At 42.7% G+C, this 22,986-nt stretch overlaps 2 protein-coding genes across 6 annotated transcripts in view; both read left to right on the top strand.

The window, feature by feature from the left end:
• LOC109889123 (microtubule-associated serine/threonine-protein kinase 3) overlaps positions 1-13,879 on the top strand; it is a 50,997-nt gene extending 37,118 nt beyond the window's left edge. For 2 of the 5 annotated variants that reach the window (XM_020480323.2, XM_031822521.1), the window contains 7 exons: positions 1,449-1,570; positions 1,906-2,094; positions 2,365-2,591; positions 2,708-2,830; positions 2,945-3,081; positions 6,240-6,427; positions 9,957-12,730. In XM_020480323.2, the coding sequence (XP_020335912.1) occupies positions 1,449-1,570; positions 1,906-2,094; positions 2,365-2,591; positions 2,708-2,830; positions 2,945-3,081; positions 6,240-6,427; positions 9,957-10,915 (1,945 nt within the window). In that variant the 3' untranslated portion in view covers positions 10,916-12,730. Of the gene's footprint in view, positions 1-1,448; positions 1,571-1,905; positions 2,095-2,364; positions 2,592-2,707; positions 2,831-2,944; positions 3,082-6,239; positions 6,428-9,956 lie in introns of all 5 variants that reach the window. The other 3 variants (XM_020480322.2, XM_031822522.1, XM_020480324.2) reach the window with 3 other exon arrangements.
• A 516-nt stretch (positions 13,880-14,395) lies between these two features.
• Positions 14,396-22,986, top strand: part of LOC109889124 (phosphatidylinositol 3-kinase regulatory subunit gamma) — a 34,464-nt gene continuing 25,873 nt past the window's right edge. Inside the window, exon 1 of the mRNA XM_020480326.2 lies at positions 14,396-14,836. The gene's annotated coding sequence lies outside the window, so the exon portion shown is untranslated. The remainder of the gene's footprint in view (positions 14,837-22,986) is intronic.

Raw genomic sequence — 22,986 nt, 5'->3', positions numbered from 1 at the left:
AAAGTGCATAAAATAATGATTAGTTCAGAAAAGTCCAATTTAGCTGAGTAGGGTGTGCATAAATGTCCAAAATGACTATGCTAGCTTTAGATATATAATTTGGTGGGTGCTTATATCTGTCCTATTTCACACATGTACAACTGTGTATTAACCTGTAGTGACGCCCAGCCCGTGAACGGGACCGTTATCATCATCTGACACTAATCAGCATAACGCAACGGACATAAATCTTCCTAGAAAATCTTCCTATTCATGAAAATCATGAAATATATTGGAACACAGCTTAGCCTTTTGTTAATCACCCTGTCATCTCAGATTTTCTAAATATGCTTTACAGCCAACGCTAGACAAGCATTTGTGTAAGTTTATCATAGCATAGCATTATGCCTTGCTAGCAGCAGGCAAACTTGTCACGGAAATCAGAAAAGCAATCAAATAAAATCTTTTACCTTTGATGTACTTCAGATGTTTTCACTCACGAGACTCCCAGGTAGACAGCCAAAGTTAATTTTTCCCAAAATATTATGTTTGTAGGCGAAATAGCTCCGTTTGTTCTTCACGTTTGGCTGAGAAATCGCCCGGAAATTGCAGTCACCACAACGCCAAAAAATATTCCAAATTAGCTCCATAATATCGACAGAAACATGGCAAACGCTGTTTAGAATCCATCCTCAAGGTGTTTTTCTAATATCTATTCGACAATATATCAGTCGGGACAATTCATTTTTCACTCTGACCGATTGGAGTAATGGCTACCTCTGTATTTTACGCGAGAATCTCTCTCGGAGCCACCATGTTACCACTTACGCAATGTGGCTGCCTACAGCTATTCTTCAACAGAAATGCGTAAAACTACGTCACAATGCTGTAGACACCTTGGGGAATACGTAGAAAGCGTAAGCTCGTTGATGGTACATTCACAGCTGAATAGGGAGTCATTGGAACGCAGCACTTTCAAAACCTGGGGCACTTCTGGATTGGATTTTTCTCAGGCTTTCGCCTGCAACATCAGTTCTGTTATACTCACAGACAATATCTTTACAGTTTTGGAAACGTTACTGTTTTCTATCCAAAGCTGTCAATTATATGCATATTCTAGCATCTTTTCCTGACAAAATATCCCATTTAAAACGGGAACGTTTTTTTTCCAAAAATGAAAATACTGCCCCCTAACACCAAGAGGTTTAATACGCATGTGTGAATTTGACTTATTTTTTCCATATCCCAACTCTCCCTGAGACGCCGTCAGAGAGTGGGGTCATGGCCAGGGTCTACCATTTTTAATGGCGACCCTGGAGCAAGTGCCTTGCTCAAGGGCACAGCGGCAGATTTCTCACCTTGTTGGACCATTAACCTTTCAGTTACTGGCCCAACGCTCTGCCATTCGATATAATGTGTCACCATTGTTATGTCTCCTTCGAACTGACACTGCGGTTTATGTGTTGCAGCCTGCGCCCTCGGGCCTCGTCCAGTTCCTCCCAGTCTGAGAGGAGCGCCAGCCCCCTGGTGATGAGCAGCACCCACAGTCTGGAGACCATTCCGCGCTTCGCCTTCTCCACAGACGATGAAGGTGAGCTCAGCCCCAAGCCCCTCCGTCCACTCTGCTTCAAGTCTGCACAGCCTCATGGAAACCAACAGAAATTGAAACAGTGCTTATGATATTTAATTGCTCATAAAACAAATAGATTTGTGTGATATCGCTTTTTTAATTCCATGTTGATAGGAGGATTAAGGACAAATCAAAGAGGAAACAGTCAAAACAAAGACTTTGAGTGTAGACGCTTCCTCTTTTGTTTTCAGTGATCTTCCATCCAGACAAAGTATTGTGTTTGCAGAGAAACTTAAGAGACATTGCCTATTTTGGTCAAAAATATAGATATATGCCCTTACTTCTGTGCATTACAGCTGAGGTGGTTGAATCAAACCTGCATCGGATTCGTAGCAACAGCACCGGAGCGAAACACTCTTCCCCCAAGGACCACGGGGCCTCCCGACACTTTGGGAACCAGCTGGAGACGCCAGACAGTCCGAGGCTTGGGGGTAAACTACCCAAGTCTGCCTCCGCCTCCGCCCTGTCTCTCGTCATCACTGCAGGTTAATTCCACTGTCATGCAAGTTTCTTCTGGGCACAGTGGTAACGCTTCAGAAGCTAAATAAGTTAGTCATACAGGGATGCTGGTCACCAGCAGGCAAATATCACTGAATAGGGTGTGGATATGTGACAGGTGTGTCTGCACAGAGCTAATGGATTTTAAGTTACTTGTAAATGCTGAACAAGAGCAGTTTCTTGTTCTGAATTCCACCATTTTACCATACTTTTTCAAATTTCCTGAATATGAACTCATCCTTTGTGCACCTTTCCAGACGACATGCCCGGCAGCCTCCAGGCCAGCCCCATCTTAATGCGCTCCCTCTCGTCCAACCCTTCATCACGCGACTCATCCCCCAGCCGAGACCTGTCGCTTAGCCTCAGCATCCTGGGGCCACCCATCGTCATCCACAGCTCGGGGAGGAAGTACGGCTTCACTATGCAGGCCATCCGCGTCTACATGGGCGACAGCAACGTTTACACTGTGAACCACATGGTCTCGGTGAGTGTCCCGTACTATTCGGCTCCAGAATTAGCCAATAGTTGCACAATCAAAGACTGCATCACCACACAGACTTTCAGTAATTGTGATAATAATAAACCACTTTTGTTTTACAGAATGTCGAAGATGGCAGCCCAGCCCATGAGGTAGGACTGAGGGCCAATGACCTCATCACTCACGTGAATGGAGAGTCTGTGCAAGGCCTGGTCCACACAGAGATAATGGAGCTGCTTCTGAAGGTACAGAAACAAACACAATCTCAAGCCTAATGTCAAACTATACCCACACTCTTTGGGATATTATGAGCTTTAATCAATACTAATACCTCATTGGTTTTTGTGAAACCCCAAAAGAGTGGTGGCAAGGTGGCCCTTCAGACCACGGCACTGGAGAACACGTCAATCAAGGTTGGGCCGGCTCGAAAGACCAGCCACAAGGGCAAAATGGCAAGACGCAGCAAGAAAAGCAAGAGAAGAGGTAATCAGGACAGGTAAGGGAAAACGTTTTGATTGTTGTGTGCTAATTTAATTCAATGTAATATTAATGCCGTATTGCTATTATTATGATGTATTAACTTTGTGGGGTTGATATGAAAATGTACATTTTATATATACTGAACAAAAATATAAACACAACATGTAAAGTGTTGATTCCATGTTTAATTAGCTGAAATAAAAGATCCCAGAAATGTTCCTATACCCACAAAAAGCTTATTTCTCTCAAATTTGTTTACATCCCTGTTAGTGAGCATTTCTCCTTTGCAAAGATAATTCATCCAGCTGAGAGGTGTGGAATATCAAGAAGCTGATTAAACAGCATGATCATTACACAGGTGCACTTTGTGCTGGGGACAATAAAAGGCCACTCTAAAATGTGCATTTTGTCAGGCAACACAATGCCACAGATGTTTTGAGGGAACGTGCAGTTGGCATGGTGACTGCAGGACTGTCCACCAGAGCTGTAGCCTGAGAATTGAATGTTCATTTCTCTACCATAAGCCTACTCCAATTTGAATTTGGCAGTATGTTCAACCGGCCTCACAACCTCACAACTTCTTCACCTGTGGGATGGTCTGAGACGAGCCACCCGGACAGCTGATGAAACTGTGGTTTGCACAACCGAAGAATTTCTGCATAAACTGTCAGAATCGCCTCAGAGAAGCTCATCTGCATGCTCATCGTCCTCAACAGGGTCTTGACCTGACTGCAGTTCGGCGTCGTGACTGACTTCAGTGGGCAAATGCTCACCTTCGATGGCCACTGGGACATCAAAGGCAAGTTTTTACCTGTCCCGGGGAGATTGCAACTGGATCCTGGACTTCCTGATGGGCCGCCCCCAGGTGGTAAGGGTAGGCAACAACACATCTGCCACGCTGATCCTCAACACTGGGACCCCTCAGGGGTGTGTGCTTATTCCCTTCCTGTACTCCCTATTCACCTACGACTGCGTGGCCAAATACAACTCCAACACCATCATTAGGTTTGCTGACGACACAGCCTGATCACCTACAATGATGAGACAGCCTATAGGGAGGAGGTCAGAGACCTGGCAGTGTGGTGCCAGGACAACAACCTCTCAACCTCAATGTGGCAAAGGAGCTGTTTGTGGACTACAGGAAAAGGAGGGCCGAGCAGGCCCCCATTAACATCGATGGGGCAGTAGTAGAGCGGGTCGAGAGTTTCAAGTTCCTTGGTGTCCATATCACCAACAAACTAACATGGTCCAAACACATGAAGACAGTCGTGAAGATGGCACAACACCACCTTTTCCCCCTCAGCAGATTGAAAAGATTAGGAATGATCTCAAAAAGTTCAACATCTGCAACATCATGAGCATCTTTACCGGTCGCATCAACGCCTGGTATGGCAACTGCTCGGCATCTGACCGTAAGGCACCACAGAGGGTAGTGCGTACGGGCCAGTACCTCACTGGCGCCAAGCTTCCTGCCATCCAGGACCTATATACTAGGCGGTGTCAGAGGAAAGACCATAAAATTGTCAGACTCCAGCCACCCAAGTCATAGACTGTTCTCTCTGCTACCGCACGGCAAGCGGTACCGGAGCGCCAAGTCTAGGACCGAAAGGCTCCTTAACAGCTTCTACCCCCAAGCCATAAGCCTGCTGAACAATTAATCACATGGTCACCCGGACTATTTACATGGACCGCTCTTTGTTTTCACACTGCTGCTACTCGTGTTTATTATCTTATTATTATTTATTATGCATAGTCACTTTACATGTACAAATTACCTTGACTAACCTGTACCCCCGCACATTGACCTAGGTACCGGTACTCGCTGTATATAGCCTTGTTATTGTCATTTTTTATTTTTTTACTTTCAATATTTTCTTAACCAACAATGCAGTTCAAGAAATAGAGTTAAGGGACTTGTAAGTAAGCATTTCATGGTAAGGTGTTGTATTCGGCACGAGACAAATAAAAATTGGATGGCATCTTGTGTGCGAGCGGTTTGCTGATGTCAACATTGTGAACAGAGTTCCCCATGGTAGCGGTGGGATTATGGTATGTGCTATGTGCTATAAACTATGGACAACGAACACAATAGCATTTTCTCGATGGCAATTTGAATGCACAGAGATATTGTGACGAGATCCTGAGGCCCATTGTCGTGCCGTTCATCCACCGCCATCACCTCATGTTTCAGCATGATAATGCACGTCACCATGTCGCAAGGATCTGTACACAGTTCCTGGAAGCTGAAAATTTCCCAGTTTTTCCATGGCCTGAATACTCACCAAACGTGTCACTCATTGAGCATGTTTGCGATGCTCTGGATCGACGTGTACGACAGCGTGTTCCAGTTCCCGCCAATATCCAGCAACTTTGCACAGCCATTGAAGAGGAGTGGGACAAAATTCCACAATCAACAGCCTGATCAACTCTCTGCAAAGGAGATTGTGGCGTGATACTAACTGGTTTTCGGATCCACGCCCCTACTTTAAATTTTTTTAAATATATTTTTTAAGAGTTATCTGTGCCCAACAGATGCATATCTGTATTCCCAGTCATGTGAAATCCATAGATTAGGGCCTAATGAATTCATTTAAATTGACTGATTACCTTCTATAAACTGTAACTCAGTAATATCTTTGAAATTGCTGCATGTTGTTCATATTTTTGTTCAGTGTAAATACATCCAGCAAGAGTCATACTGCAAAAGTCCCTATTCTGTCTCCCCCCAGTGTTTGATAGAGATCACTGCACACAACTACATGGATGGATGATAAACATTTCCACAGCAGTGTTCTCCTTTTTCAAAATGTAGTTATACATCTAAGCCTTGACTTTAAGTTAAGAAACTTAAGTTATACTGTAGAAGACGTTCTTAATGCACAGAGTATTCTCTCTAATTTGTTTTGTGATATTTTTTCTCTACATTTTTTTCTCTACTATTGCTCTGTCATCAGCCTCAATATCCCTGATATTATTATGCAGGCATACTCAATAAGGACATTTGTTTTGCAGCATACGTATACATAAAAAAAACTCCCAGGCCGTGAATCACGTACTATAAAAAAAAATATATATATATATTATAATAATGTTATGTCACTTGTTACCTTTCAAACCCCTTCACAACACCTTCATAACCCCGTTATAACTCTCGGGAACCAATGACTATCCCAGGCGGCGGAGCATCCTGAAGAAGCTGTCCAAGCAAAGCACAGTGATGCACAGCAGCCGAAGCTTCAACTCTGGCCTGCAGCACCACTCTGTGTCGTCCAACGAGAGCCTGCCGGGCTCCCCCACACACAGCCTGTCCCCCGGCCCCTCCACCCCCTGTCGCAGCCCTGCCCCTGACCACCAGGCTGGAGGTAACATCAGGCCGACACCTGCAGCACTGTTACTAGTGCTACTAGCACTGTTACTATGACTACTGCTGCTGCAGTTATGATTACTAGCCTACTACTACTCTGTTACTATTACCACTACTGCTGCTACTGTACCATTATGATTACTAGCCTACTACTACTGCTATTACTGTTTCCACTGCTGCTACTACTATTACCGCTACTGCTACTACTACTGTTATTACTATTACTACTCTGTTACTACTACTACTACCACTTCTGCTGCTACTGTACCATTATGATTACTAGCCTACTACTACTACTGTTACTACTGTTGTTACTATTACCACTACTACTGTTATTACTATTACCTCTACTGCTACTACTACTGTTGATATTACTACTACTACTATTACTACTCTGTTACTGCTGCTACTACTATTAATAGTACTACTATGTTGCTATTACCACTACTGCTGCTAATGATCTGTAATTGCTGCTACTACTACTACTCTGTTACGATTACCACTACTACGACTATTACTGATGCTATTTCTACTTTGTTACTACTACTACCACTACTTCTACTCTGTTACTATTACCACTACTATTACTACTACTTCTACTCTGTTACTACTACTATTACCACTACTACTACTAAATTATTATTATTATTATTATTATTACTACTACTACTACTACTACTACTACTACTACTACTACTACTATTACCGCTACTGCTTCTACTACTGTTATTACTTACTACTGCTGCTGCTACTACTACCACCACCGCTACTATTATTATTATTATTATTATTATTATTATTATTATTATTATTATTATTATTATTACTACCACTACTGCTACGACTACTGGTACTAATATTACCACGACTGCTACTACTACTCTGTTACTATTACTACTACTATGTTACTATTACCAGTACTGCTGCTACTGCTCTGTTATTACTACTACCACTGCTACTTTATTATTACTACTACTAAACTCAGTAAAAAAATAAACGTGCTCTCACTATTAACTGCGTTTATTTTCAGCAAACTTAACATGTGTAAATATTTGTATGAACATAACAAGATTCAACAACTGAGACATAAACTGAACAAGTTCCACAGACATGTGACTAACAGAAATTGAATAATGTGTCCCTGAACAAAGGGGGGTCAAAATCAAAAGTAACAGTCTGTATCTGGTGTGGCCACCAGCTGCATTAAGTACTGCAGTATCTCATCATGGACTGCACCAGATTTGCCAGTTCTTGATGTGAGATGTTACCCCAGTCTTCCACCAAGGCACCTGCAAGTTCCTGGACATTTCTGGGGGGAATGGCCCTAGCCCTCACCCTCCGATCCAACAGATCCCAGACATGCTCAATGGGATTGAGATCCGGGCTCTTTGCTGGCCATGGCAGAACACTGACATTCCTGTCTTGCAGGAAATCACGTACAGAACGAGCAGTATGGCTGGTGGCATTGTCATGCTGGAGGGTCATGTCAGGATCAGCCTGCAGGCAGTGTACCATATGAGGGAGGAGGATGTCTTCCCTGTAACGCACAGCGTTGAGATTGCCTGCAATGACAACATTCTCAGTCCGATGATGCTGTGACACACCACCACAGACCATGACGGACCCTTCAACTCCAAATCGATCCCGCTCCAGAGTACAGGCCTCGGTGTAACGTTCATTCCTTCACGATAAACGTGAATCCGACCATCAACCCTGGTGAGACAAAATCGCGACTCGTCAGTGAAGAGCACTTTTTGCCAGTCCTGTCTGGTCCAGCGACAGTGGGTTTGTGCCCATAGGCGACGTTGGTGCTTGTAAGGCAGGTCCTCACCAGACATCACAACAGGCCTACAAGCCCTCAGTTCAGCCTCTCTCAGCCAATTGCAGACAGTCTGAGCACTGATGGAGGGATTGTGCGTTCCTGGTGTAACTCGGGCAGTTGTTGTTGCCATCCTGTACCTGTCCCGCAGGTGTGATGTTTGGATGTACCGATCCTGTGCAGGTGTTGTTACACGTGGTCTGCCACTGCGAGGACGATCAGCTGTTAGTCCTATCTCCCTGTAGCGCTGTCTTAGGCAGATGAGCAGGGACCCTGGGCATCTTTCTCCTTTTCTTTTTTTCCCCAGAGTCAGTAGAAAGGCCTCTTCGTGTCCTAAGTTTTGATAACTGTGGCCTTAATTGCCTACCGTCTGTAAGCTGTTAGTGTCTTAAAGACCGTTCCACAGGTGCATGTTCATTAATTGTTTATGGTTCATTGAACAAGCATGGAAAACCATGTTTAAACCCTTTACAATGATGATCTGTGAAGTTATTTCGATTTTTACTAATTATTTTTGAAAGACAGGGTCCTGAAAAGGGGATGTTTCTTTTTTTTGCTGAGTTTACTATTACCACTACTGCTGCTACTGCTTCAACTACTGTTATTATTATTATTACTACTACTACCGCTGCTACTACTACCACCACCACCCCTACTACTACTACTACCACCACCACCCCTACTACTACTACCACCGACACTGCTACTACTACTATAATAGTACTACTGCTGCTGCTTCTATTACTCTGTTACTACTACCACTGCTGCTACTACTACCACCGCTGCTACTACTACTATTACCACTACTGCTGCTACTGCTTCAACTACTGTTATTATTATTATTATTATTATTATTATTATTATTACTACTACTACCACCAACACCCCTACTACTACTACTACTACCACCGCCACTGCTACTACTACTATAATATTACTACTGCTACTGCTTCTATTACTCTGTTACTACTACCACCACTGCTGCTACTACCACCACCACCCCTACTACTACTACTACTACCACCGACACTGCTACTACTACTATAATAGTTCTACTGCTGCTGCTACTGCTTCTATTACTCTGTTACTACTACCACCACTGCTGCTACTACTACCACCGCCGCTGCTGCTACTACTACTATTACCACTGCTACTGCTACTCTGTTACAACTACTTGTGTCTGCTACCACTGTTGCTGCTGCTTCTACTATGGCTACAGTCACTACTGTATTACTAAGGCTGCTACCGCTTCCACTGTTGCTGCTGCTTCTACTATGGCTACAGTCACTACTGTATTACTAAGACCGCTACCACTGCTGCTTCTACTATGGCTACAGTCACTACTGTATTACTAAGGCTGCTACCGCTACCACTGTTGCTGCTGCTTCTACTATGGCTACAGTCACTACTGTATTACTAAGGCTGCTACCGCTACCACTGTTGCTGCTGCTTCTACTATGGCTACAGTCACTACTGTGTTTCTAAGGCTGCTACCGCTACCACTGCTGCTGCTGCTTCTACTATGGCTACAGTCACTACTGTATTACTAAGGCTGCTACTTTGACTAATAAGCTTATCTCCCAATTTTGCTTGCAATATGACTTTGTCCATTTTATTGTTAATGACAATGCAGTAATCCCTTTGAGTTGGACTGTAAAGCTGGTGGTTTTAATCAGGCTACCTTACTCTGTATTTACCTCTCCCTCAGACACCAACTCTCCACAGAGCAGCTCTCCCAGCTCCAGCTCTCCCAGCTCCCTGCACGGCCTGGCCTCCAAGATGGGCACTCAGCGCTACACCAAGGTGGGTCGCCGCAAGTCCACCAGCAGCATCCCCCCGTCCCCCCTGGCCTGCAACTCCTCCACCCAGCCCCTGTCACCCCAGCGCTCCCCCTCCCCCCTCTCTGGCATCACCAAGACCTTCCATGGCAAGACTCTGTCCCCCCCCACCATCGTCCGCCATTGTTTGCGCCCCCGCAGTGCCGAGATGCCCCACTCCCCCCTCCTGAAGAGGGTGCAGTCAGCTGAGAGGCTCTCGAGCGCCTACCACACCGACAAGAAGTCGTACCCCCACCGAAGGCACACGTTGGAGGTGCCTTTCCAGGACAAGGTGGAGGGAGTCTGCGGCGAAGGGGACTACGGGAGGCTGCTGGTGGGGTATGGGGGCTGCCAGAGGGTGAAGGACTGGGCGTCGGAACGCTCAGAGCAGCTGGTGGTGATGAGGAAGCTCAACCTATCGGAGCGCCGCGACTCCTTCAAGAAGCAGGAGGCGGTGCAGGAGGTGAGCTTTGACGAGCCTGACGACCAGAAGACCATCCCCACGGTCACCGCAACAACGCTCAACGCCCCTGGAGGCAATCGGGTCCCACAGCGGGCGGCCTCCTGGACGGCTATTTCCCAAACCAGCGAGGAGTTGACTGTGGTGAAACGTTTCAACCTGGTGCCTCAGATTGCTGTGCAGGGCTTGATAGAGAGCGAGGACCAGGATGTCTGGGAGCCGTGCTCTGATGGAGAGGAGGACGACGGCGAGAGGCAGGAGCCCAAATCTACTGATTCCAACATCGGACCACAGCAGCCTAGCACGGATGTCTCTCTCATGGTAAAAATCTCCAGTAAGGCACCAGAGGCGACAGCTGCTTTGCACAAAGAAAGGCCTGCTTCGGATTAAGTTGGGGATACAGCAGTGGACTCTAGCCCCCAGAAAGGGAAGCTAAGGAAGTGACATTTCCTTGACTCATTTTATATAGCCATTTCTTCCAAGGAAGCACCTTGATACTCTCACTGCTGAAGGAAGGAAAGGTTTGGGCGAAAGAGTATTTTGCCACATTGATTTTGTTTTGTAGATTTCACTTGATTCAGGACTTAGTTTTGTAAATATGTAACACCAGGAAATAGACTGCACTTTATTTCCTGGGCTTATTTATTACTTTTAAGCTAATAGGATTTATAATGGGGCCAAAAAAGGAAAGTGTTCAATTGATAGTGACTAGCCAAGATTAAATCATGTTTTGTATTCATAGAAATATTTATTTTCTATTGTCATGATTTTTCTAGAAATGTCTATTTTCAAACATGGTACAGAGTAGTTGATAATGGTAGGAATTTCACAGAAGTAAGTCGTTTTTGGAGAGGAAAGTTTTGACATTTTTTCCGCATTCATAAATGGAAAGTAGGAATGTATAAATCTTAATTTCTAAAGATTACCACACATTGAAAGTTCTTCAGATTTTGGCTTGGAAACTGAGACTACAGTTTTGAAGTATATTTTCAATCGTACAAAACTGTAGGGCAATTCTTATATGAACTACTTCGGTCAGTTTTTAGTTGATGTGAAGACTACTCACTATTTGTTTGTTTTTTGTTTTATTAAGCCATATCTTATGAACTGAAGGCCCTTTTTGTTTGACGAATAGATGTTATTTCCTTGTTGGCAGGCTTGACAGTAGCAGGAAAATGTCTCCTTTACAAATATAGTTTATATTTCAAAGCAATTTTATGCAACTCGGAGGGTGTTTCTTTAAATCTTAGCCACCATAGAAATGAAAGCAAGTGTTTCATATGAAAATCAGTAACTAGTTAGTTTTAAAACCTGTTAATTATATTGCACAATATTCTGTCATAACCTCATTGTCATGTTTGTTCATCCTGATGTTGTTCTATTGGGTACATGGTTCCGCTGTACTGATTCTCATGGCAACAGGGTTTAACCCTTGGGTTTGCTGAAATCACGGTGGACTTAAATCAGTTGAACATTGGTGTAGCATGGCAATTTGAGCTTGCTATCAATGCTTATACTACAAAAGCATGAAACCTTTGTTTTTATCAAATACTGTTACCTCATCACTGTCACAAAGGCAATTGTTGACAGGATATTGTTTTGATAAGGCACAGATGTTTTGCTCTTAACCCTGTTTTAGGCTACGTCCAGGAATACAGTTATCCAGGTGACACCACCAAGCTAAAGAGAAACGGTTTAAGCTTTCACGGGATCCGCTTGCATATTTTCAATTATCCTTGATGCAGCCTTTGACCTTATCTACATTTATACAACGGGTGGGTCTAATCCTGAATGCTGGTTGGTTAAAAGTGCATTCCAGGCGGTGTCTATTTCATCTTGTGCTTTTGCGTTGATGTTTACATTTGGGTAAAGTGCACTAAGGGAAATTACTATTTTGACATAACATATATATTTTTTTACTGATTTTTATATGGAAGAGTCAATAATGATGGAGCACCCCATACCTTCAGTCAGACCCCAGGGCTTAGATATTAACAGATGCTAGTTGTATGTCTTTGTACTGTACATGTATATATTTTGATATCTGAGTCTAATTCTGTATGAATTGTTATTGTATATTTTGGAGTATACCAAGCAACGAGTATACCAAGCAACGTGAACGACCATGGTAACAATGGGCGTCTGATGCTGCAAGGATGAAGCATGTTGGGGAATCACATCAGTATTGCAATGCATATAATACAATGCATATAATGAATTAGCTGTGTTGAACACCATCATTTTGGCCCATTTTATACACCAAAGTAGTTTTGAAGTCTGATATTGTCAAATGGTACTTCCTGTTATTTAACCCTCTTTATATATCAAAAGTGGGGGGCTCTTTAGAAGTCTCAACAGATCCTCAGACTATATTTTCAGACTGGATGAACTGCTCAGGAATCAGAAGTCAGTGGTGGTGAAATGAAGTTATACCGAAGACACACTTACTCGCAAAGTCAGAATTGTTAACAATGAACATGCTGTATACATAATTGAAACAAATATAATTTTGGAGTCCTGTACTTAATGAAACCCCTTTTTGATACCATGTACTGTGAAGCTATTGTGTTAGTCTGCACATTTCAGCACTACGTCATTTTACACAAGTACCTTTTTGAACTAAATCTTCCTTAAACTGTTCTGTAGGAATAGTGTAGGATGCGGTTACTCTTCTGTTGGATGCATGCTGCATGAGACAAGGACACGTAATACTTGATTGCATGTAACGCTGTGTTTATAAAGCGCATGCTGTGGTTTTTAATGTGTGTCTAATAGCATTGTGTGCACAGTCAACTTTTGCACGTTCCTCTCACTACTATTCATCATGCCCTGAACCAGATGTGATCATATACAAATTTAAGCATGGTTTGAAATAATTGTGTTTTAGTCAAATATTCTTGCGGTCAATTTGCAGTCAACTAATTATTTGGAATTTAGACTCCGACCCACCGACAATCCGCTCAAGAAAAAAATCGTCCCGTGGCTGAAAAAGTTGATGATCCCTGTCATGAGGGATGCATGTGGTTCATCAAGGGCTGGGAGTGAGCTTAGAAGGTTTGGCTACCTATCAGTCTGCAATGCTTTGTCTTTTGCATTTAACCCTCATTCTGACGCTTTGCCATTTTGTCTGCTATCTAACACCTCTATTCTCACTTAGTTGTAGACTAAGGGTACCTGTATATTGTAGCACACTTACAGGGTAAAATGGAAGAACATGTCCACATTTATTATTTCTGTTTATTTGTGATTTTGTTAGCACTGTACCTCCACTATTTCTAATTTTATGTGAATATGGATATACTGTATAAGCCAACTTTATCTGGCTAGTTTCTAAAAATAAAAAAGGTTCTAATACTATGGCCTAGCTCCCTATTCAAACAAAAGCAAATGTTGAATACATAGATGGCTGGCTAGGATGTTATTATGCCTATGGTTGGGTTGTACTGTTGAATGTATTTTGCCAATAAGTACTTTCATAATAGAGGAATTGTGCTAGGAGACTTCAGATGGGAATCCTAAAATTGTTGCAGGTTCATATGACTTTGCCTTTCAACATCCGTCTGCTTATGTTTGAGTAGTGAGGCGGGGGCTGTCCCTGGTGCAAGTGTCAAGATTGATCTATTTTATGTTTTTACTGGCTGTTTTATGATAAATTGTTTCCATATGGCATTTGATGAATGCACTCATAGTCACATCTTTTTGTTTTAAGAATATATTGTTCACTGAATTGTAATGAATGCACTCATGGCTTTATGCTTACATTTGTTGTTGGTCCCCTCTTTGGATGGTATACTGTATGCCACATCTTACAGCCTGTATCCCATACTTTACATACAACAAGTCGTGTAATTACGGCTACGTTCGTTTGTTTCCGTACAGCTGGTGCACGTACAGCAAGCTGCACAGTGGACACAAGTTTCGCTGGTCTGACTATCGATGTAGTTCGATATCTTCTCTACGAACATGGCAGGGAACTTGGGTTTGTGATAACTTAAGAAGGAAAAGGAAAATGGCTTTTACGAGGTCTTTGGATGGTATACTGTATGCCACATCTTACAGCCTGTATCCCATACTTTACATACAACAAGTCGTGTAATTACGGCTACGTTCGTTTGTTTCCGTACAGCAAGCTGCACAGTGGACACAAGTTTCGCTGGTCTGACTATCGATGTAGTTCGATATCTTCTCTACGAACATGGCAGTGAACTTGGGTTTGTGATAACTTAAGAAGGAAAGGAAAATAGCTTTTACGAGGACTAAATTAGCCTTTGAACAAGTTTAAACAGTTACCCAATCAAGGATATTTTGACGGTGAGTATTTTTTGTTTTAAAGCTTTCCCCTAAACTGGAAAATGGTGGAGGGGGCTCGAGACGCAAATTTGCTAAACTGGTTTAACGTTACTAGCCTCTGTAGCTATTCGCCAGTTACATGATACAGTAAACCCTTCTCGTAACCTACTACTAACTAACTAACTAACAATAGGCACATATTGCAGTTTATTAGATAGCCAAACAAGTATTGTCACAAGTTCGTCTTCAACTAACTATGCTTGGGCCAGTGCGTTTCGAATCTTTGCAGCTAGCAGGGTTGGTGCCCCCAAAATCCTCCAGCTGGCACGAGTTTGCTGGATTACAATCATGTTTGCAACTGTAGCCACGACTGTCAAAAGGCATCCCTTGTATATAACAAACGATTCATATTATGTTTGGTTGTGCCTCAGTTAAGTATAACTGAATATATATATTTATCCTATCATCAATGTCTCACCATTTCTTTCCTGACAAAGCCGTAATGGGTCAAATGGCTTAAAGTGACCAAAAGACAGGTGTAACTAGGAATACGGTGTAACCAAAGTATGAAGCTAAGCAAAAACCAAGCAATGGAAATGTATTTAACAAATATATATATATATATATATATATATATTTAGTGAATAGGCCTTGCAGTTGACAACTTAATTGAGCTATTTATTTATACTAAACAAAAATATAAACGCAACCATTTCCAAGATGTTACAGATCATAGAAGGAGATCAGTCAATTGAAATAAATGCATTAGGCCCTAATCTATGGCTTTCACATGACTGGGCAGTGGCTCAACCATGGGTGGGCATAGGCTCACCCACTAAGGAGCCAGGCCTGCCAATCAGAAGTATTTTTTCCCCCCACAAAAGGGCTTTATTACAGACAGAAATACTCCTCAGCACCCCTCTTCAGACGATTCCACAGGTGAAGAAGCCTGATGTGGAGGTCCTGGGCTGTTGTTGTGGTTACATGTGGTCTGCGGTTGTGAGGCCAATTGGCTGTACTGCCAAATTCTCGAAAACAACATTGGAGGCGGCTTATGGTATATAAATGAACATTAAATTCTCTTGCAACAGCTCTGTTGGACATTCCTGCAGTCAGCATGCCAACTGCACGTTCCCTCAACTTGAGACATCTGTGGCATTGTGTTGTGTGACAAAACTGTACATTTTAGAATGGCCTTTTATTCTCCCCAGCACAAGGTGCACCTGTTTAATGAGCTTCTTGATATGCCACAGCTGTCAGGTGGATGGATTATCTTGGCAAAGGACTAAATGCTCACTAACAGGGATGTAAACAAATTTGTGTACACAATTTGAGAGAAATAAGCTTTTTGTGTGTATGGAACATTTATGGGATCTTTTATTTCAGCTCATGGGACCAATACTTTACATGTTACATTCATATTTTTGTTCAGTATATATTACTGGATAAGTCATGATGACAAAATAATTGTATTATGGCTCGTTAACATAGGATAGGGCCATGGTTTTGGTCTATTTGATTTGCTAACACATACAAATTAATATCAAATAGGCCTACTAGCAAATAAAACGGATCGTGGGGACACGAGTGAAATTGTTAGTATTCTGGATTTTAATCCATCTGAGCATCAATCGGCTAGGCCTATATCTGTTTCGTTAAAAGCAATTTATTAACTGAAAGACGAGCAAGAATTGTTCTAGGACTGTCTGGGAGTAGGGAGGGGAAAGGTCTATTAACTAATTTACCGACTGGTGATGTCCAGGCAGGCCAAAACGCCATCCCACCAAAACAGGCAGAAATATCAGGTGGTCTTTTCAAACAGCTCTTACGCTATAAGGGCATTATCACCATGTTCACAATTTCAAAGTATTATTCCAACTTTGTATTTGAAATATATACACAAAACACGGGAATATTACATTTGATTCCACTGGGCTTTTAAATGATCTCATAATAATACACTACATGCTCGTCGAACATCTCATTCCAAAATCATGAGCATTGATATGGAGTTGGTACCCCCTTTGCTGTTCTAACTGCCTCCACTCTTCTAGAAGGCGTTCCTCCTAGATGTTCGCACATTTCTGCAGGGACTTCCTTCCATTCAGCCACGAGCATTAGTGAGGTCGGGCACTGATGTTAGGCGATAAGCCCTGGCTTGGAGTCGGCGTTCCAATTCATTCCAAAGGTGTTTGATGGGGTTGAGGTCAGGGCTCTGCGCAGGCCATTTAATTTCTTCCACACAATTCGACAAACCATTTCTGTATGGACCTTGCTTTGTGCACGGGGACATTGTCATGTTGAAACAGGAAAGGACCTTCCCCAAACTGTTGCCACAGTTGGAAGCACAGAATCGTCTAGAATGTCATTTCCCTTCACTGGAACTAAGGGCCCTAGCCTGAACCATGAATAACAGCCCCAGACCATTATTTTTCCTCCACCAAACTTTACTGTTGCCACTGCATTGGGGTAGGTAGCATTCTCCTGGCACCCGCCAAACCCAGATTTGTCCGTTGTACTGCTAATTGGTGAAGCGTGATTCATCACTCCAGAGAAAGCGTTTCCACTGCTCCGATGGCGGCGAGCTTTACATCACTCCAGCCGATGTTTGGCATTGCGCATGGTGATTTTAGGATTGTGTGCGGCTGCTCGAGCATGGAACCCCATTTCATGAAGATCCCGACAAACAGTTATTGCGCTGACGTTGCTTCCAGAGGCAGTTAGGAACTCTGTAGTAATTGTTGCAACCAGACTATTTTTTAAAACTTGCTACGCCCTTCAGCATTAGGTGGTACCATTCTGTGAGCTTGTGTGGCATACCACTACGTGGCTGAGCCGTTGTTGCTCCTAGACATTTCCACTTCACAATAATGGCACTTACAGTTGACCGGGGTCAGCTCTAGCAGGGCAGACTAATTGACATGTTCGAAAAGTGGCATCCTGTTATGTTTCCGCGTTGAAAGTCACTGAGCTCTTCAGTACGGGCCATTCAACTGTTAATGTTTGTCTATGGAGATTGCATGGGTTTGTGCTTTATTTTAGACACCTGTCAGCAACGGGTGTGGCTGAACTAGCCGAATCCACTAATTTGAAGGGCTGTCCACATACTTTTGCCATGTATTGTATATCTATAAATAATAATGTAGCCTGATGTATTCTTAAACCTGTGTGATCTCTATTTATAGTAAAATACAGAATATGAGCAGGGGGGAAAGTATTCAAACACTTTTTCCACATTTTGTTACGCTTGTTACGCTTTATTATAAATTGAATTGTTAAATGTCCTCATTAATCTATACACAATAAACCATAATGACAAAGCGAAAACAGGTTTTTAGGAATGTTTGCCTATGTATTAAAAATAATAACTTATTTACACAAGTATTCAGACCCTTTGCTTTGAGACTCGAAATTGAGCTCCGGTGCATCCTGTTTCCATTAATCATCCTTGAGATGTTTTTACAACTTGATTGGAGTCCACCTGTGGTAAATTCAATTGATTGGAAAGGCACACACTTGTGTGTGTATATAAGGTCCCACAGTTGACATTGCATGTCAGAGCAAAAACCAAGCCATGAGTTCAAAGGAATTGTCCGTATAGCATCGAGACAGGATTGTGTTGAGGCACAGATCTGGGGAAGGGTAGCATTGAAGGTCCCCAAGAACACAGTGGCCTCTATCATTCTTAAATGGAAGAAGTTTGGAACCACCTAGACTCTTCCTAGAGCTGACCGCCTGGCCAAACTGAGCAATCGGGGGAGAAGGGCCTTGGTCAGGGAGGTGACCAAGAACCCGATGTGGATATGAGAGAACCTTCCAGAAGGACAACCATCTCTACAGCACTCCACCAATCAGGCTTTTATGGCCAGATGGGAGGCACTCCTCAGTAAAAGGCACATGTCAGCCTGCTTGGAGTTTGCCAAAAGGCACCTAAAGACTCTCAGACCATGAGAAACAAGATTCTCTGGTCTGATGAAACCAAGAATGAACTCTTTGACCTGAATGCAAAGCGTCAAGTCTGGAGGAAACATGGCACCATCCCCAGGGTGAAGCATGGTGGTGGCAGCATCATGCTGTGGGGATGTTTTTCAGGGACTGGGGCGAAGGTTTTCCTTCCAACAACACGACAATCGTAAGCACACAGCCAAGACAAAGCGGGAGTGGCTTCGGAACTTTTCTCTGAATGTCCTTGAGTGGCCCAGACTTGAACCTGATCAAACATCTCTGGAGAGACCTGAAAATAGCTGTTTAGCGACACTCTCCATCCAATCTGACAGATCTTGAGAGGATCTATAGAGAAGAATGGAAGAAACTCCACAAATACACGTGTGTCAAGCTTGGAACTTCAAGCCCAAGAAGACTTAAGGCTGTAATCGCTGCCAAAGGTGCTTCAACAAAGTACTGAGTAAAGGGTTTGAATATTTATGTAAATGTCATATTTCAGTTTTATTGTTAATACATTTGCAAAAATGTCAACCTGTTTTTGCCTTGTCATTATAGGGTATTGTGTGTGTAGATGCGGGGGGGAAAACAATTGTATACATTTTAGAATAAGCCTGTAACATAACAAAATGAGTAAAAAGTCAAAGGGTCTGATTACTTTCCAAATGCACTGTGTTGTCTGTGCCTGTATTAAAATGATAAATTGTCCGCAATTACTTCCACTTCACCCATTTACTATTAGTGATGTCGAAAATGATTAAGTTGGAGTTCGAGGGTCAGAAGCGATCACTGCCTAGATACATTTTCTAATATTAGAACATTTCCTTGATTTGTTAGAGCATCTCTGGTGATTCCTGGGCACATGGCAGCAGACTGCCCAATAGGAATCCAGGAGACCACTAAGCTTTCGTTCTCTGTAGCAACAGTGACTTCCTTTATTTATTTATTGATGAGTGAGTTTCCCCCCCCCCTCTCTTCTTGATCCTGTCCCTTCTGCACGAGGTGCTCTCAAACTGTAAAAATCATTGTGACTAAGATTAACCATCCTATGATGGTGAAATCTTTATCCTCAAAACCCACATTGGTCTATTGTGTTGCACTGTAAAAACAGAAATACCTAGATTTTTTGGAATATTCAAAGTACCTTGAATTAGGCAGATGTTTCTTTCAAATGGAAATGGACCGCACAGTGGAAATTACATCGTCGGAATGGTTGTGTATTTAAGGAGAGGATTTTTTAAAAGGGTGTTGAGGCAGAATAGAGGGGGTTAAGGATGGCGTGAGGACAGAGGCCTATGGTTGGGTATATCAGTGCCACGTGTCCACCCTGGCACCTTTCCGCTGCACTCGAAGGTTGTCGAATTGCAAACTCGCTGTGCCCCGGCCAGTTCTCGCTCTCTGCCTAAAGGTGGGTGAGTGTTGCCCTATGATGTCTTTACGTTATTTCATTTCCATCATCACCATACCAGTTGTTTGTTAGCCATAATCTGGCATTGCATTTAGGATTGTGTGCATGTCTCTGTGTTATGGCTCGTTTCAAGCTGCATCATTCTTAGATGAGCTACGGGACAGGATAACTCATCAATTTAGGAGGAATGAGCACCACAGTAAATAATATTTTATGCTGTACTCAGATGGCACACATAAGACCTAAGCCATTGTCCACATGCAAAGTCAAGGTGATCTGGCTGCAGTGACGTCAAGATGTACCAGTGAAATTAATTTCCCTAGCTCATTTTGTAACTACTAGAATTTCTTAGTAAAGTATTTGCACGACGATTGCCTGTAATAAGCAGTGAATATGCAGTTTGTGTCAAGAGACACATCTTATTTACCCATTGAGTGATAATGGCTGTTGCCGAAACATTCCAGGTCCAAGCATCTTATACAGTCACTTTCAAATTACATTCAGTGTTTGGTTTGCATGATCAATGATGCACTTTTACTAGTGTGAGGATTAAGAAATCATGTGTGAGAGATTTATCAGATTTAGTAGACTACACTGCTCCAAAAAATAAAGGGAACATTAAAATAACACATCCTAGAAATATTCTTATTAAATACTTTTTTCTTTACATAGTTGAATGTGCTGACAACAAAATCACACAAAATATCAATGGAAATCAAATTTATCAACCCATAGAGGTCTGGATTTGGAGTCTCACTCAAAATTAAAGTGGAAAACCACACTACAGGCTGATCCAACTTTGATGTAATGTCCTTAAAACAAGTCAAAATTAGGCTCAGTAGTGTGTGTGGCCACGTGCCTGTATGACCTCCCTACAACGCCTGGGCATGCTCCTGATGAGGTGGCGGATGGTCTCCTGAGGGATCCCCCACCTGTGGACGTCGGGCCATCATACCACCCTCATGGAGTCTGTTTCTGACCGTTTGAGCAGACACATGCACATTTGTGGCCTGCTGGAGGTCATTTTGCAGGGCTCTGGCAGTGCTCCTCCTGCTCCTCCTTGCACAAAGGCGGAGGTAGCGGTCCTGCTACTGGGTTATTGCCCTCCTACGGCCTCCTCCACGTCTCCTGATGTACTGACCTGTCTCCTGGTAGCGCCTCCATGCTCTGGACACTACGCTGACAGACACAGCAAACCTTCTTGCCACAGCTCGCATTGATGTGCCATCCTGGATGAGCTGCACTACCTGAGCCACTTGTGTGGGTTGTAGACTCCGTCTCATGCTACCACTAGAGTGAAAGCACCGCCAGCATTCAAAAGTGACCAAAACATTAGCCAGGAAGCATAGGAACTGAGAAGTGGTCTGTGGTCACCACCTGCAGAACCATTCCTTTATTGGGGGTGTCTTGCTAATTGCCTATAATTTCCACCTGTTGTTTATGCCATTTGCACAACAGCATGTGAAATCTATTGCCAATCAGTGTTGCTTCCTAAGTGGACAGTTTGATTTCACAGAAGTGTGATTGACTTGGAGTTACATTGTGTTGTTTAAGTGTTCCCTTTATTTTTTTGAGTTTACTGAGTTTACTGATGTCTTTCCAAACACAAGGGTTTAAATCCACCAGGTAGGCCTAAACAAGACCAAATCTATTAATTGTAAGCCTTCATGCTTGGGCTGAGAATGGCCAGAGACCTTGCAATACGATATTTTCACGATACTTAGGTGCCAATACGATATGTATTGCAATTTTCACTATTCTATATGTATTGCGATTTATTTGAATTCGATTTTTTTTTGCGCTTTGATGTTAAACATATTGCCTATTGTAGAGAGACTAGGGGTTATGAGAACTAGTTATGATCAGTCAGGGAAATAAAAGTGCTAAAAACATGGCTCACTATTTCAAAAGAAGTTGGAGAACAAGCTATAGGATGGAAAATCCCAGAGTTTTAGCGCAGGTAAAGTCGACTAGCGCTAGCTAATGCTACCAACAGTAGCAAAAAAAACTTGGGAGTCAAATATTGATCAAATATATCGTCCCAAAATAATATTACGACATGTAACTATCTGTATTTTCTCCCATCATCACTACATGCTAAGATCCTCATTATCCTCAGTTAAAACTTCTAAATATCTAAAATATATCTTGACTTATTAAAATTTACTTAACCGTCAATTGGTTAGCTGCCGAAAATAAATTTGGCCGTCATGCTTATCAGTCCATAGGGTAATTTGCATAATTTGTGGAATTAAATTGGCGCGTGTGCATTTTTGTTAGTCATCATGTATTTTTTTCACACGCTCACAGCATACAGCCTAGTTTGAGGAGCGGAATAGCCTGCCATCTGTCTGACAGCGTGAGAGTAGCTCCTCAAAAAGCTTGTAGGCTACTGGAGTGAAACCTGCTTTTCTAAGCAACAAATAACAATTATAAATGCAATTGCGTATTCAAAACTTTGGTAGCCACGATTAAAGGAGCTATTCTTATTTCTCAATTGCAACTTGTAATTAACGTCCACCTCCCATTTGGGTGTATAGGCTGTAGCCTGCTTACCGTTGACTATCAACGCGTCACCCACCATTTTGCAATGTGAGCTTGTGGCAGTATAATTGTTTGAAACCTGAATGTTTTACTTTACTTCAAATAACGAGGCATGTCTTACCTTGCTTCAAAGTAGCCATGCGAAAAATCCATCCGTAAAAACATGGAGGCAATTATTTCATAATGACTTCCTCATGCCATTAACCAGCTTTTCCCTCATGTTCTATTGGTTTTCATATCAACTTTCTTTCGTTGTCCAGAAGCCAAATGCACAATC

Source organism: Oncorhynchus kisutch, linkage group LG4 (genome assembly GCF_002021735.2).
Source record: "Oncorhynchus kisutch isolate 150728-3 linkage group LG4, Okis_V2, whole genome shotgun sequence".
Taxonomy (NCBI): domain Eukaryota; kingdom Metazoa; phylum Chordata; class Actinopteri; order Salmoniformes; family Salmonidae; genus Oncorhynchus; species Oncorhynchus kisutch.
The sequence above is the reverse complement of the archived record's forward strand: the minus strand, read 5'-3'. Positions and strand labels throughout refer to the sequence as shown.